The following is a 16,018-nucleotide window of genomic DNA, read 5'->3' as shown; positions in this document are numbered from 1 at the left end:
TGAGTTTACATCAAAGCGTGACCCTGAAAGTAGAGCAATAGAAATCATCCAAGGAGAAGAACAGAGAGGAAAAAAGAGCAAACCAAACAAAACCAAAACCCAGAGGGACTGACCTATGAGATGGTGGAGGAAGAACCTTCAATAATCTGCTCCTCCATGAAAGCAAAGAGAATACTGGCAGAAACAGTCAAAATCAACTTTTCCAGAACTCTTGAAATTAACTGAAGGCTTGCAATAATCCACGGAATGTTTATTCAAGAAAAATGCCTGAATCTCAGTAAGAACTGTGAGCTTCATGGTGGCTTAACATTACCTAGTCCCATCCCCCTTCCCCCAGCTTCACCGTAGCTTTGAAACCAACCGCCTTGCAGCTATGGTAGCTGTGAACACCAGCAACCTAGCAACCACTCCAGGGGGCAAAATGGGTTTGGAGCTCCCCAAAAGCCCATCCTTAAGAGAACTGTCACTATCTAACCTATGTGGCAGCTCACTCAACAGCTCCATTCTCAGGGCTTGTCTTTTTTTTTGTCCTGACTCAGAGCTTACTCTAAGCAAACAGCCCTATCCCCAAGGCACATTATTTAACTTTACAGGTGCCAGAGGCAGTGCCTCCAGAAGAGACTAATTAGAGACCCACCAAAAACCTTAAAAGGAAAAACTGGAGAATGAGAGGTCTGCAGGGGCTTTCAAAAGCTCCAACATATTTCTGGAACTCTAGAAGGACATGTGCATATACAGGGCTGTGGACATACGCAGGAAAGACCTGTAAAGGCCTACAACCTATGGATGACTTTGAGGATTTGCATAAGCAGGAAGTAAAGGCTAATAAGGCAGAACTGTAAACTGTCTGCCAGAGCATTAGAAACCCCAAAATAAAATGAAGCAAAAGCTGACAGACCCAGAGTGAGAAAGAGACATTTCAACAATAACATTTAGATGCTTCAATACTCCTCTTTCAATAATGGATAGAACAATTAGCAAAAGAGGAACAGGAAAGAGAAGTTTTGAATGAAACTATAAGCCGACTAAACTTAGAAGACATCTATAGAACATTCCACTCAACAACAAAACACATTCAACACATTATTTTCAAATGCACTTGGAATATTCTCCAGAATAGGCTTTACATTAGGCTATATTATAAGTTTCAATAAATTAAAAAAAACAGAAACCATACAAAGCATGTTCTCTAACTGCAATGGAATGAAATTAGAAATCAGTATCAGAAAGAAATGTGAGAAATTCACAAATATGTAGGAATTAAACAGCATACTTCTAAATAACCAATATCACAAGGGAAATTAGAAAATACTTTGAGATGAATGAAAATGAAGACACTACATACCACAACTTATGGGACGCAGCTAAAGCATTGCTTAGAGAGATATCTGCAGCTGTAAACACCTATTTTAATAAAGAGGAAAGATTTCAAATCAATAATCTAGACTTTCACCTCAAGAAACTTAAAAAAAAACAACAAAAAAACCCAAAGCAAGATGAAGGAAGTAATAAGACTAAGCAGAAATAAATGAAAGAGGAAAGAAAAATAAAGAATATCAATAAAATCAGAATTGGTTCTTTGAAAAAAACAATAAAATTGACAAACCGTTAGCTAGACAGACCATGAAAAGAAGAGAGAAGACTCAAATTACGAAAATTAGTAATAAGAGACATCACTATAGACCTTATAAAAATAAAAGGAATTATAAGAGAATACCATAAACACTATATGCCAACAAATTAGACAACAGATTAAACGGACAAATTCCTAGAAATCCACAAACTACCAAAACTGGCTCAAGAAGAAATGGATAATCTGAATAGACTTAACAAGCAGAGACTGAACTAGTAATTTGAAAACTTCAAACAAAGAATATCCCTGGCTCACATGGCTTCATTAATGAATTCTACTGTATATTTAAAGAATTAATACGAATCCTTCAAAACCTCTTCCAAAAGACAGAAGAGTGAACACTTCCTAACTCATTCCATGAGGCAAGTATACCAAGATACCAAGTATACTTGATACCAAGACCAAAAAAAAAAAAAGATATGAAAAGAAAACTATAGAACAATATCCTTTATTAAGATAGCCATAAAAAATTCTCAAAACAAATATTAGCAAACTCAACCCAACAACATATGAAAAAGATTATACCCCGTGACCAAGCGGGATTTATTCCAAGAATGTAAGACTGACTTAACAGAAATCAAAAATCAATCAAGCTTATAAACTGTATCAATAAAATAAACAAGATTATGTTAATAGATGCAGAAAAAAGCATTTGATAAAATCCAACCCTTCGATGTTAAAAATACTTAACAAACTAGGAACAGAAGGCAACTTTCTCAAAATAAAGCAATCTATGAAAAATCCACAGTTAATGTCATATTTAATGGTGAAAAACTGAATGCTTTCCCCTTAGGAGAAAAGAAAAAAGATAAGGATGTCCACTCTTGCCAATTCTGTTCAACACTGTATTGGAGGTTCTATCCAGGCCAGTTAGGGAAGAAAAATAAAAGAAATCCAGATTAGAAAGGAAGAAGTAAAACTAACACTATTTACAGATGACATGATCTTATACATGAGAAAATTCTAAAGAATCCATTAAAAAAATTAGAACTAATGAATGAATTCAGCAAGGATGCAGGATACAAGATCAATATAAAAATCAATTTTATTGGGAATTCCCTGGCATTCCAGTGGTTAGGACTCAGCACTCACTGCCGGAGCCCAGGTTCAAACCCCTGGTCAGGGAACTAAGATCCCACAAGCTGCGTGGTGCAGACATTAAAAAAAAAAAAATTATTCCTATACACTACCAATGAACATTCTGAAAAGGAATTTTTTTAAAAAATCCATTTATAATAGCATCAAACTGAATAAACTAGGAATAGATTCAGCAAAAGAAGTATATGACTTGTACACTGAAAACTGCAAAAACATTGCTGAAAGAAATTAAACAAGACCAAATAAATGGAAAGATATACTGTGTTCACGGACTGGAAGACGTAATAATGCTAAGATAGCAACACTCCCCAAATTGATCTGTCAATTCAAAGCAATCCTTATCAAAATCCAGCTGTCTTTCTGCAGAAGTTGAGAAAGCAAACTGATTTTAAAAGACCAAAATAAATGGAAAATATATCATATTCATAGAAGCCTCTGCATTAAGATAGCAATCCTCCCCAAATTAACCTATAGAATCAACGCAATCCCAAACAAAATTCAAATAAGCTTTTTAAAAAGAACTGCTGAGTTAATTTTAAAGTTCATACAGAAAGGCAAAGGACATAGACTAGCTAAACCAATTTTGGAAAAAAAAAAAAAAAGTTGGAAGACTTAAGGTATCTGATTTCAAGACTTACTACAAAGTTACAACCAAGACAGTATATTATTGGCATAAGTACAGACATATAGACCAATGGAACATAGCAGAGAGCACAGAAATAGACCCATACTTATATGGTCAGTTGATTTTTGCAAAAATCAATTTTTAGCAAAAATTTTTTTTACAAAAAAGGTGTACAGGTAATTCAATAGAAACAAGATAATCTTTTCAAAAAAATGGTAAAGGAACCGATAACTATACAGGGAAAAGCCCTTGAACTTGACCTTGCATCATATATGAAAATTAACTCAAAATGGATTATAAACCTAAATACAAGTGTTAAAACTAGAAGAAAACAAAGAATAAAATCTTTATGATGTTGAGTTGGACAAAGATTTCTTAACTGGAACATCAAAGGTCTAAAACTACTGAAAAAAAAATAAATAAAATGGACCTCATGAAGATTAAAAACTTTTGTTCTTTGAAAAACATGGTTAAAAAAACAAAACGGTAAGCAATGGACTGGGAGAAAATTTTTGCGAAACACATATTTTAAAATGTCTTGTATCCAGACTACATAAAGAACTCTTACAGGCTCTGGTGGGGTGTTCACATGCCTAGAACTCAATAATATGAAGTCAAATAACACCTCTTCCCTACCCTTCTAAAAAGTGCTAAAAGATTTAAACAGATGATTCGCAAAAAAGATACGTGAATGGGCAAGAGCACATGAAAAGATGCTGAACATCACTAACCACCAGGAAAATAAAAATTTAAATCCACTAGAAGGGATAAAATTTTTCAAAGACGTAAAAAGATTGACAGTACCAAGTGCCTGCAAGGATATGGAGCTATCAGAACTCTCATATATTGCTGATGGGAATGCAAAATGGTACAGCCAGTTTGAAAAACCAAATAGTAGTACCTTAGAAAGTAAAACATACATTTACCATACAATCCATCCATTCCATTCTAGGTAGTTGCCCAAGAAGAATGAACACATATGCCCATACAGAAACTTACTCATAGCTAGGGGTCAGCGATGGAGGATAAGGACAACATAAGGACACCTGTGGTGATGAAACTGTTCTGTATCGTGACTTTATCAATGCGAATATCTGGTTGTGAATATCTGGATGTGCTTTAGGTTTGCAAGATGTTATCACTGAGGGAAAATGGGTAAAGAGTATACTGGATCTCTTGTGTCATTTCATACAACTGCATGTGAATCTATAATTTCCTCACAATAAAAAGTTTAATTAAAAACATAACAAAACTCATTCGCAAACATAACAGCATTACTTATAATAACTCCAATCCAGAAGCAACTCGAATGTCCTTCAACTGGTTAACAGATAAACAAATAACAGTACATCCAACCCATGGAATACCATTAAGCAATTAAAGGGAACAAAATAATATATGCAACAACATGGATGAATTTAAAAAACATTAAGCTAAGTGAAAGAAATAAAACACCAAGATTAAGATTACACAGTGTATGATTCTACTTACATGAATAGCAGTAAAGGAAAGTAGATCAGTGATTGCCTGAAGATGGGACTGTGGGGAAAGGTTAGAGTACAAGGGACAGGAGCAAACTTTTTAGTGTGAAGGAACTATATTGCTCCTTCTAAAATTTGATTATGGTGGTGGTTACATGATCATGTACGATTATCAAAGTTCACACTGTACGCATAAAATTGGTGAATTTTGTTATTTAAATAATATTTTTAAAGAGAAAAAAATTAAGGCTTATAAAATTAATACCTGTTAGCGTCTTTCCTGCATTCAAAGGAGGTGCAATGACTCTGAAAAGTTTCTGCATAAAAATTAATAGGAAAACAACATCATCTTAAAAAAATATTTTAAAAAATAATCTAAATCTTATGCTATTAATCACCTTTCTCTGATTGAATTAGTCATTTGCTATTAAGATTAAATATAAAAACTCTTAATGTGGACATGAACTGTTTTCGTAGGATCACTGGGAAATCATTATTGTTCTATTCCTCACTGAAAGAAACCATTTAATAAATACCAGTTAGAAGAAGGTCCTTGTTGAGATCATTATTTCTAATATAAGATATCCTTAGGTTCCTAAAAATGCTTTATTCTTTAAAAAATAGTAAGTAAGTCAAGGGATTAATAGCCCACCAAAAGGGTAAGATTACTTTAAGCTGAAAACATGTGAACAGTCAGCAGCCATAGAAACAAACACCTAAATGTAAGCAGAGCCCCTGAAAACACAAGATTAATGGCAAAACTATGTTGGCCTTCCTGGGAGGGAGTTTCCTATTTAGGAGAAGATTGACCCTTAGCACTGGGAGGTGGTGCAAAGCCAGCTGTGCATTAGCAACAAAAAGCTCAATAAAACTATTCATATTTTCCAAGGAAAACCTAAATCCCTCCCTCACACCCCAAATTTCGTTAAACTGGTATATAAACCTTTACTTCTCTGGTTGTTCAGTGATTTACTCATTTCTGCGTGCTCCCAGTACAACTGTGAATAAACCTTGTCTTTTCTCCTGTTGTCAGTTCATTCGCAGCTCTCTCCCCACCATTCGGGTTTCAGGTGGTAGAGGAAAAGTTGTTCCTCCCAACACAAGGCACTCAGAAGCAGCCAAAACTAGAACTAAAGATTTCAGAAACTATGGTAGTCATCTCAAGTATGATGACACGGTCTTTCATTCTAGAAAATCTAGAAAATTTCAAAAGGCACTACAGTTCCTCTTTTTTTTAAATTTTTATTTTATATTGGAGTATAGTTGATTTACAATGTTGTGTTAGTTTCAGGTGTACAGCAAAAAGATTTAGTTTTATATATATATATATATATATATTTCTTTTTCAGATTCTTTTAATTTGGACCTTAAACTGAAATGACTAAATGTGGACATGAACTGTTTTAGTAGGATCACTGGTAAATCACTGTGATTTTCAGTTTAAATCTCTTTAAACTGAAATAGCTAAACTTTAAACACTGAACAGTGATCTCTTTTATAGGCAGAGAATTATAAAAGAGCAATCACAGGATGCATCTAACTTCCCACTGCTAAAATCTCCAAATGACTATTTAATAACAAATACCAAGCTCCTGCTGAAAGTCATTAACTTGAAAACTACTCAACACAAAACAAGACGACGTCAATAGAAAAGTGTTCCATCTGAGATGCATAGCTATAAATGCAAACCAGATTTTGAGGACTAAAAAATCCACACAAAACAAAAACTTCAAAAGCAACAATAACAAAAACCTCACAACCATTTTCATCAACATAGAATGCATCAAATTAGAATCTGTTTTCACAGATTATTTTGAGAGAAACTAGAAACTGCATTAATTCTTCCTAATTGTGGTTTAATAGTGGGATGGAGAACATTTTTGCATGCGTGCAGGTCATGGACCTCATTGAAGAGTCAGCTAAGAGGTGTACAAATGTTAAAAATACTTATCTGAAATAGACAGTCAAGGTCAAAACCAGTGGGGAGGGCTGTGGCGCTCATTTGGAAAATGACCAAGAGACAAGAAGTACAGCCAAAACTGAAGGAGTTATGAATTAGAGGGAGATTCACCTACCAAGCTAAATATATTTAAAGAAGACTGAAATATCATAGAATGACTGCTGACTTAATACTGGAGATGGTTTTGGATGTCCATTAAATATGCAAAAAAGTTGAGTGGATGCCTTCAGGAGAAGCCTGGGTCTTCTGATCCAGGTAATGAAGTCACTGTAATAAAGCAATGGGCTAGCAGGGCACGACATGCACCCACAATCCATAACCCATAATTCTGTCTATAAATTTAAGGGAAATAACACGATGAAGATGGGTTTGATTCTTTTTAAAATAAGCCCAAATGCTTTTTAGATGCTCTCTTCTAATGGTAAGGAGAACAAGAAATTATAATGAATGCTATAAAATTCTGAAATAGGAAAAGCAACAAATTAGCAATTGGCAAATCATGACCTCCCACCATTTTCAGGACCTTCCCCTAGAAGAATATATCTACAAAATAATATTACTCAATAGTACCATTACCCTATACAGTAAATATATATAATGAATTTCTTATACCTTTTGGAAAAGCTATAATAATATCAAAACTTTTTAGAAAAAATCTTAAAGTCTAATGGGCTTTTAATTTTATCTATCTGGGCTTTTAATTTTATCTATCATTCCCTGGGATTTAAATACCTACTTTTGCAGATAAAAAAGAAAGCAATAGTAGAAGGTATAAAACTAAAGACTATCTAAAGTCCTAAACAACAATGGGTGCAAGTCTAATAAATCTACAAGAAATTTTAAAGTGATTGGATGAAAACAAACTATTCAAAGCAAATGGAGAGAAGGGAAAAAACATTAATAGACAGTATTAAATACGCATATAGGTTAGAACGTATCTTACCTCCATTGGACTAATAAATTCATTCATGCCTCTGTTGTAGACATAAATCATAGCATCGTATAGCCGATTTTCCCAACACATGAGAACTACCTGTAAAAAGGAAAAGTTGCTTGGTTCACACAATTGAGCAAATCTCACCAATTACTTTCCTCAAAGCTTTAAGAATGGGGAAGATCTTAAATTCTCTTTCCTAATTTTTCTTATTCCTTCTCTGAAAAAAACTGAAATGGAAGTACTCAAACACAGTGCCAGGGTAAGAGCTGTTGTAGGTTCAATGTTACTTTCAACAGTACAATAGCTACTTTTAAACATCCTCCAATGTCTGATTTTATTTCTTCTCTATCCTCCCCCTTTCCATATCCATCTTACCTTTGGTCACTAGTTCTACAAATATTTACTGAACATCTATATTCAGGTCCTCTCCTAGGCACTGGGGATAAAGTGATAGGTAAGACAAACCCAGAACTATTCTCTACCCTGACAGAACTTCCATTCATCCTGGACACTCACCAAAAGAAGGGGCACAAAATGGTGCGTGAATTATGACTTGGGGAAGATACTCAATTACACAAATAGTTCATTTACAAATGTGGTAAGTCTATAAAGGAACTTGACTTGGTCTGGAGTATTCAGAAGGTCATCCCTGAGGGAGCAATATTTAAGTTAGGACCTAATGGATACATGTATGTGAGCCAAAAGCCGATGTGGAAACTAGGGGCTCTGCAGGCAGAAGGAGCAGTAAGGATGAGGAATAGAGATGACTTAAGTATAGAGTACCCTATATGCTGTTCCTACGAGAGCTATATTATACTACTGAGTGACAGGAGAAGACCGAAGTGGAAGAGTAGAGGTCAACAAAGGATAATGATAAGGAATAGCCAAAGGGAAAACAAACGACTAGTCTGAGGGAAAATGGAAGTGAGGTGTCATGGGAGAGTCCTTCTAGACAACGGCATGTTCTGGGACCTCTTCTCTTTTCTCACTTTCCGCCCTCTCAGCCAGTGCCATGATCATACATCTCTTTACAGCTTCAGCCCTAACCTCTCCTCTGACCGATATATCCAACCATTGACTTGATATCTTCACCTAATGTCTAGTAGCTATCAAAATAAAATGGCAAAATACAACTCCTGATTTTGTCTCCCAAACTTAGACCTACCCCAGTCTTCCAATCTTCTTAAAGGAATCACTATCCACCTTGTTTTTCAAGCCAAAAAATTAGGCAACAGCCTTAAATTCTCTCTTTCCACACCTTTAGGTCCAATTCATCAGCAAATCAGTTCTACCTCCAAAATGTATCCAAAGTCAGGCCATCTCCCTCCATCTCACCATTATCATCTCTGGCCAGGACTACCTCCTGGACCAGCTCTTAACCAATCTCCTTGCTTCTTCTGTACTTGGCCCCCACCCCTCATTCTGTTATCTATAGGCAAATCAGAGTGATCTCACTTAAAACCTTTTAATGATTTCCCATAGCACTCAGAATAAAAAGGAAAAATCTGTACCTTGCCCTGAAAGGGCTACCTCTCTTTCAACCAAGCTCTGTTTGCCTTTTATCTGTAACTTTTAGCACCCAACACATACCTTCTTTTTTTTTTTTTTTGCATTAGCTGTTGTTTTTACCTGTAACAATCTTCTCCTCCAAGATTTTTGCACTACTGATTCCTTCTTGTCATTCAGATTCCAGATTTGATCAGACTCAGTGTTACTTTCTTGGTTTTCTATAACTGACCCATCTAAGATAGCCTCTCATTCTCTCTTTATCATACTGCCTGTTTGACTTTTAACATACTTGTTTTCGATATTTCTGGCTTGTTTACTTGTTTGTCTGTTTATTGTCAAACTTTTTTTTGCTAATGTAAGCCTTATGATAAGCCTTGTCCACCAGGGTCACTAAAGCATTGGAGGTCATTACAGACTCTAGTGAAAGTAAAGCTGAAGAATTATTAGGATGTGAATGAAATGGAAGAAGCAACCTAGAGAATGCTTTCAAGAAATGTGGGAAAGAAAGAGGGAAAGGGGTGGAGGAAGGAAAGAAGGAAGAAAGGAGGGAGGGAGGGAGGGATCTGGCTGCAAGTGGAAAATGTGATATGGCAGTAGCCAAAGGGGAAGGAGGGGAAGGCTTGATACGGAGAGAAGGGAATCTGATGGGGAGATTGGTTTAAACTGTTGTTTTAACATGAAAAAGGGCAGAGAATATTTACCTAGTGTTGGAGAAAAAGCTAAAAATGTTGGAAGGAGAAGAAATTATAAATTTCTCTTATATCAGTGATAGGTAAATAAAGCTAGATTGATAACATGCTCTCACATCATCAGACCTAATGTCAGACATGAAGATTACGCCAAATTACCCACATGACAGAAAGGCATATGTAAAGAGGACCTGGCCTTTGCAAACTTACAGCCATTCATAAAGAGCTTCCATGAAGAAAACAATAAACATTTTCCAAACCCTTCATTTCCATGTGATTGTGCACATTAAAAACAAACAAAAAACGGTCCTTCTAAGTTTGTAAGCCACCGTACTTTAGTTCAATAGGGCTCAGCACCTTGGTACCTTTGTGCCTTTGCTCAGCATTAGGACTGAAGAGTTAAATGAAGAGTTAAGAGTGAAGTGTCTTAGGTCAGATACATATTGCTCCTCAATTAAGGACTTAAAACTTATTGTGGAGACCTCAGATATACTGGAGGTATATTATCAATGAGCTGGCTGATCATGCTAAGATGTCCTAAAGTGTGCTTCTTATACTATGCTCTGCATTTCAAAACTTAATGTATGAAAGTTATCAACTCTGAACATATAAACTAGCTTTTCAAAAAAAATGGCATCATACACTTAAAAGTATTCTATTTTTCATGTGAAAGTGCTTATAGTTGAAATTCACTTGCAGGATGAAAATTGTAGTAGTGAACAAACAAACTGGTGAAGAAGGATAGGCCAATAAGCATTTGCTGAGCAACTACCAAATATAAACCCTGTGCTAAGAGCTCTGGGGGATTTCAAGGAAACTGAAGACTACTGGCTTGCAGGAGTTCCTAATCTAGCTTTAAGTAAAGAGCACTCCTAAGAAATATATTGACAAATATAAGTTTATGAGACCTCTTACCAAAAAGTGCTAAAAAATAATTAGGGTTGATGAAAGACAAAGTAAGGCCCGATGAGTCAGATAAATATATTCAATAAAGGAATGATGTTTATTCCATAAATTAGTAGACTGCCTATAAACTCACCTGCTGAATGTCTAGGCTGGTGATATCCATATGTACAATGAGGGCTTCCACATTTTCCATCAATTTTTTATCTTGGAAATGAACAATCAAGTCTTTCATTACCTGGGGTGTGATCCCCACCAATTTATCACTTAAAATATATGGTTCAAGGCACTCCAAAAACACTCCTTTGGCCACTGAATTCTCACTTAATTTGTCATACACCTGGCTAAATAAAAGATCCCTGCAACGAATGGGGAAAAATACTTTTAGGAACATTCCAAACACCCATTAAATTCAGTCTACTAAGTATATCTCATCTTTTTCCTATTTCAACTTACGTGCAAGTTTATTAAAAATAGTAACAATATTTGCAAAGAGCTTTATATTTTGAAAAATCTCTTATATATACTATCTTAATTCACCCAATACTTTTTACAAATACAAAATGTTGAATAAGTTAAATTTGCTGAAAATCAGTTAGCTAACAAGTGATAGATTCAGAACTGCATCAGCCTTCTGACCTAAACCCTGTGCTGAATCCATTATGGCACACTGCTGCTTAAAGACAACATCGATATGGGAGCAGGTAGTACGGAGACTATGATGAAGTAAAAAAAAAATTAAATGGACTATTCACAATTTATCCTTTCCTCTTTCCTGGTATCTAAATACTCCCATCTGATCTGCAAGGCCAATCTGCTTCTTTATCTAGTTCTTGCCCCTTGCTTCCCAAAGGGTTTAGGTAGTGATTATTGATGGGAGAGGAAGAAGAAAATGTTCAATGTTTTAAAAATATGTCTGAAAACTATTTTATTGCAGAAACAAAAAAAACTGTAATTAATCAAATGCTACCACACTCAATAACTGTGTTTTATTTATTTTGTATTTCTTTTGCAAAGAGTCCAGAAATAATTTTAGAGTTCTATTCACCATAGACATAATCTGAATTTTGTTTTCACCCAATATTATATAAGCATTGTCCTAAGCTGCTACTTAACTCTTTAAAATTACTATTTTGTCTAAACACAATGTTTCAATATGCTGAAACATCAGAATTTATTTAACTATTCCTGTAATGTATCACTTATTTCCACTATTTCACTATTATGAGTGAGGCCAAAATGAACATCTACATATATAGCCTTTCCATTTGGAGGCTTAATTCCTTAGTCATTCCACTTTTAGAAATTTATTTAAAGTCAAAAGATACAAAAAATTTTGTGGCACTTAAAATGTATTACTAAATTACCTTCAAAAATCATCATAGCACCAATTTACACAGCCATCAGTAATGTATAATTTCAACAGTTTCAACAGACAATTGTCTTTAGTTTTTTCCCATATAGTTTAATATATAAATTAAACAACATCATTGTTTTCAATTCTTTGATGACTGGCAAAATTAAATGTTTTCCATGTTTCCATTTATACAGTGTATTGACTTATATCATTCACTGATTCTTTAATTCTTTTTTCAAATACAAAAACTGTGCTAATTCTACTTACCTGTTAGGATTGACTGATTATTTATTTGCTAAATGTATAATCCCTATATATGTGCATCATGTCAATTGTGAAAAGTGGTAGATGGTTCATCCACAGGTGTGATCTTTCATGACAAGTTCCACAAAAAGGACAAGGAAGACTCTGAAAGCAATGGGATGGGGTCTTGCCTCATCTGAAGTCCTGGAAGGGGGACCAATGATAAACGGACTGGCTACAACTGCATAGAACCCCATGTTGCTTTTCAATAAACAGTATTTGCAATATCCTGGGGGGAAATCCATATCCAGTTATTTTTTTCTCATATCCACAAGTGTAATTCTTGCATCATTTTCCCCCTTGCTTTATATTTATCAGAGTATTTTTCATGTTAGTTTCACTGTAATCAACAGTCCCTTACTTTTTTTTTTTTTTTTTTTTGCGGTACGCGGGCCTCTCACTGTTGTGGCCTCTCCCGTTGCGGAGCACAGGCTCCGGATGCGCAGGCTCCGGATGCGCAGGCTCAGCGGCCATGGCTCACGGGCCCAGACGCTCCGCGGCATGTGGGATCTTCCCGGACCGGGGCACGAACCCGTGTCGCCTGCATCGGCAGGCAGACTCTCAACCACTGCGCCACCAGGGAAGCCTGACAGTCCATTACATTTTTGTGATTACCAATTACTAGCCAAACAAAAGGAACTGAGATTAATGAAGCCTTACTGTAAGAAAGATAAAATAAGAGTAACAAAGTAACTCTTATGAACTTAAAGAAAATGTCATATTTGCTAGCCCTTGCACCCTGTAATGTGTTGTTAAAAACAACATGCTAGGAAAGATAATTATATATTTCAGTTCAGCACAAAAAGCCCTGGGGAGGAAAACTAAAGAGCTACAAATTCAGTAAAGAAAGCATAAAAGTTGACAAACAAGGCACTCCTGTGACAAACTACAGCATGCAATGCGGGTAAGATTAATGGCAAAACTATATGCTTCTTTCTTAACCAGTAAGAGGCTATAATAAAGAAGCAAGAAAAATATAACTCAGCAACTCCTATGTGCATCTCTACCTTAAAATAAAAATAAAACAAAATTTTAAGACATGTTCTCGTCATTCTGGGAAAATATTTATTAGATCAACAGAGAAGGAGGGAAAAAGAAAAGTACATACAAAAAAACAAGGTTTTGGCTCTTGTGTTTCTTTCTGTACTTAGGCATTATACTCCAGGGTGCTGACTTTGTTTCCTGGAACGGCTAATGTCAAAATTGATGTTTATCGCTTCAAGCTTAGCCTCCTTATAACCAGTATAATAGAAAAATCCATTCTGAATAACAGAGGGCCAACAAAAAGGTCTTCTACATAACTTCACTTTATATTAATACTCATATTAAAGACATTATTTGGAGTTTATCATACATAACTTCAAATTGATAGAAAAAATGACCAAATTTACTTTTTGCACTATCAATTTTACAATTAGAAAATGTGAAGAACTCAGCTTTGATTATGAGATAATTACAAATTCAGAGACTGTCTGAAGGGAGCAAGAGCATCAATCCTAACACTTGCCTGTACACTAAATATAAAACCAGAACCAAATAAACAACCCCCCACTACATATAAGTGGGATTTAATAAATCCAAAGTTGATTTCGGCTGGCCTCTTTATTTATAAAATTAAAAACAAAGTTCAAAAGAATAGATACATGTAAATACATATGAAAAGATGTAAATACACCTGAAACTAACATAACATTTTTAATCACCTGAACTCCAATATAAAATAAAAAGTTAAAAAAAAAAAAAAGGGCTCCATATGACCTGGAAAATATGACCTATACAGACAATCCACTTTTTTTTTTTTTACCAAATTTCACTCATTTAATTAAAATTTATTGAGAACCTGTTACATGTCTGGCTACTATCATAGACGCTGAATTGTGTGCAAAATGAAAGTTATTTCACTGCTCAAAAAAAAAAAGTTCAAATGATCTTCAAGAAATTATGTTCAAAATACTCTGTTTCCTGATACAAGTATCAGTTTGTAAATATTTCCTTTAAAAAGACATGGCTTAATTAAACTCTGTGAATATACTGAAAACTACCATACTCTTTAAAATGGTGAATTTTATGGTACGTGAATTATATCTCAACATAGCAGTTAGATAAAATAAAAAGGCATGGCCCCATTTTTCACCTAGCTTTGATGTTTAGAATTTTAACTTGCAGTTACCAAGAAAATGATGAGAAAACTCAAAACATTAGTTCCTCAACCATGGCTGATAATTAAAATCTTTCTGTTTCGCAAATAATAATCCTGATGTTAAACAAGGTTAAACAAATACTCTGGCTATCAAAAGGCCACTTCAGGCTCACTTTAGATTTAAGAGAAATAGTTTTGGTTCAGATTTTATATATAATTCAAGTTACCTGAATAATGCCTTCTATTTGGATATCTGCTTACAGTGATATAAGCTTGAAGTGGTCAAGATCATCTACATACAGCACCTATTTTGTTTTATAATGGCTTTGAGATACAATTCACACATAATAACATAGCATTTATTTAAGCACTTATTTTTAAACAATGTTCAAAATTATGATTATAGTTCAAGTAAACTCTGGACCTATTTTCAAAATAAACTGAAATTATGGCTACTGTTGTATAAGCAAAATGACAAATCATTAAATATCCTACAAAAACCCTTGAGATATTTTATACCTTTTTCTAGTACTGAAAAAATATATATGCATTGTCAAATTGAAATGAAATTGTGTGAGCAGAGACCAAATTATGAAAATAAAGGTAGATCTTCAGAAACAGAATTTTCTATCATTTCTGATTTTAAAAGATTCACAGAAAGATAATAAAGCCAAATTTTAACCAAAAAAGATGTCCATTAAAAAAGATGTCCATTACACACTGATCAGTATGCCCTACAGAGGAAAAGCAGTGTGGTTCCTGCCGCAGTAAAAAGGATTTTACATTATAAAAGAATTCTTACATATGAATAGAAATACATATATATCCTAGTAATATAATATTACTGCTGGGTATGAAATTCTATAACTTATGATACAGAGGTAACAGTGATCATAGTATAATAATGGTTGTGGTATTGAGTTAAAATTAATTTCAGAGTATGTACTGTGTTTATAATTTAACCCTCATAAGAGACAGTATAATATACGAAAATAAGAGGACTGACTATAAAACCAATGTACTCAATCAGAAAATATTAATATAAAAGGTATCTGGAGGCCAGTATTGAGTGTCTAAGTGACCACCCTAGAAGTGGAAGAAGTTACTTAAAATTCGCTGAGTACTAGATTATGTTTTGTTTGTTTGTTTTAGTTGTTTGCTATTTAATGTAATTATTGATTTATTTTTAAATTTATCATTTATTTTTTCTCCTTGTCTTAACTATTCTTAATTCCTTTTGCTCCTTTTGACTTTTTTAAATTGTATTTTTAATCATGACACCATTTATTACCTTGTTAGTTATATATGTTTTTACTATTATATACTAAGTATGGGTTTAGAGATTATAATCTGCATCTTCAAATTATTAAATTATAATATAAA

General features: G+C 34.3%; 1 protein-coding gene across 7 annotated transcripts in view; it reads right to left on the bottom strand.

Moving 5' to 3' along the window:
- Positions 1 to 16,018, bottom strand: part of VPS8 (VPS8 subunit of CORVET complex) — a 306,350-nt gene that overhangs the window by 175,910 nt on the left and 114,422 nt on the right. For all 7 annotated transcript variants that reach the window (XM_067738310.1, XM_067738309.1, XM_067738314.1 and 4 more), the window contains 3 exons: positions 10,972 to 11,194; positions 7,741 to 7,830; positions 5,103 to 5,154 (listed from right to left, as the gene is read on the bottom strand). In XM_067738310.1, the coding sequence (XP_067594411.1) occupies positions 5,103 to 5,154; positions 7,741 to 7,830; positions 10,972 to 11,194 (365 nt within the window). The remainder of the gene's footprint in view (positions 1 to 5,102; positions 5,155 to 7,740; positions 7,831 to 10,971; positions 11,195 to 16,018) is intronic.

Source organism: Pseudorca crassidens, chromosome 5 (assembly GCF_039906515.1).
Source record: "Pseudorca crassidens isolate mPseCra1 chromosome 5, mPseCra1.hap1, whole genome shotgun sequence".
Lineage (NCBI taxonomy): Eukaryota > Metazoa > Chordata > Mammalia > Artiodactyla > Delphinidae > Pseudorca > Pseudorca crassidens.
This window is presented reverse-complemented; position numbering and strand designations above follow the sequence as displayed.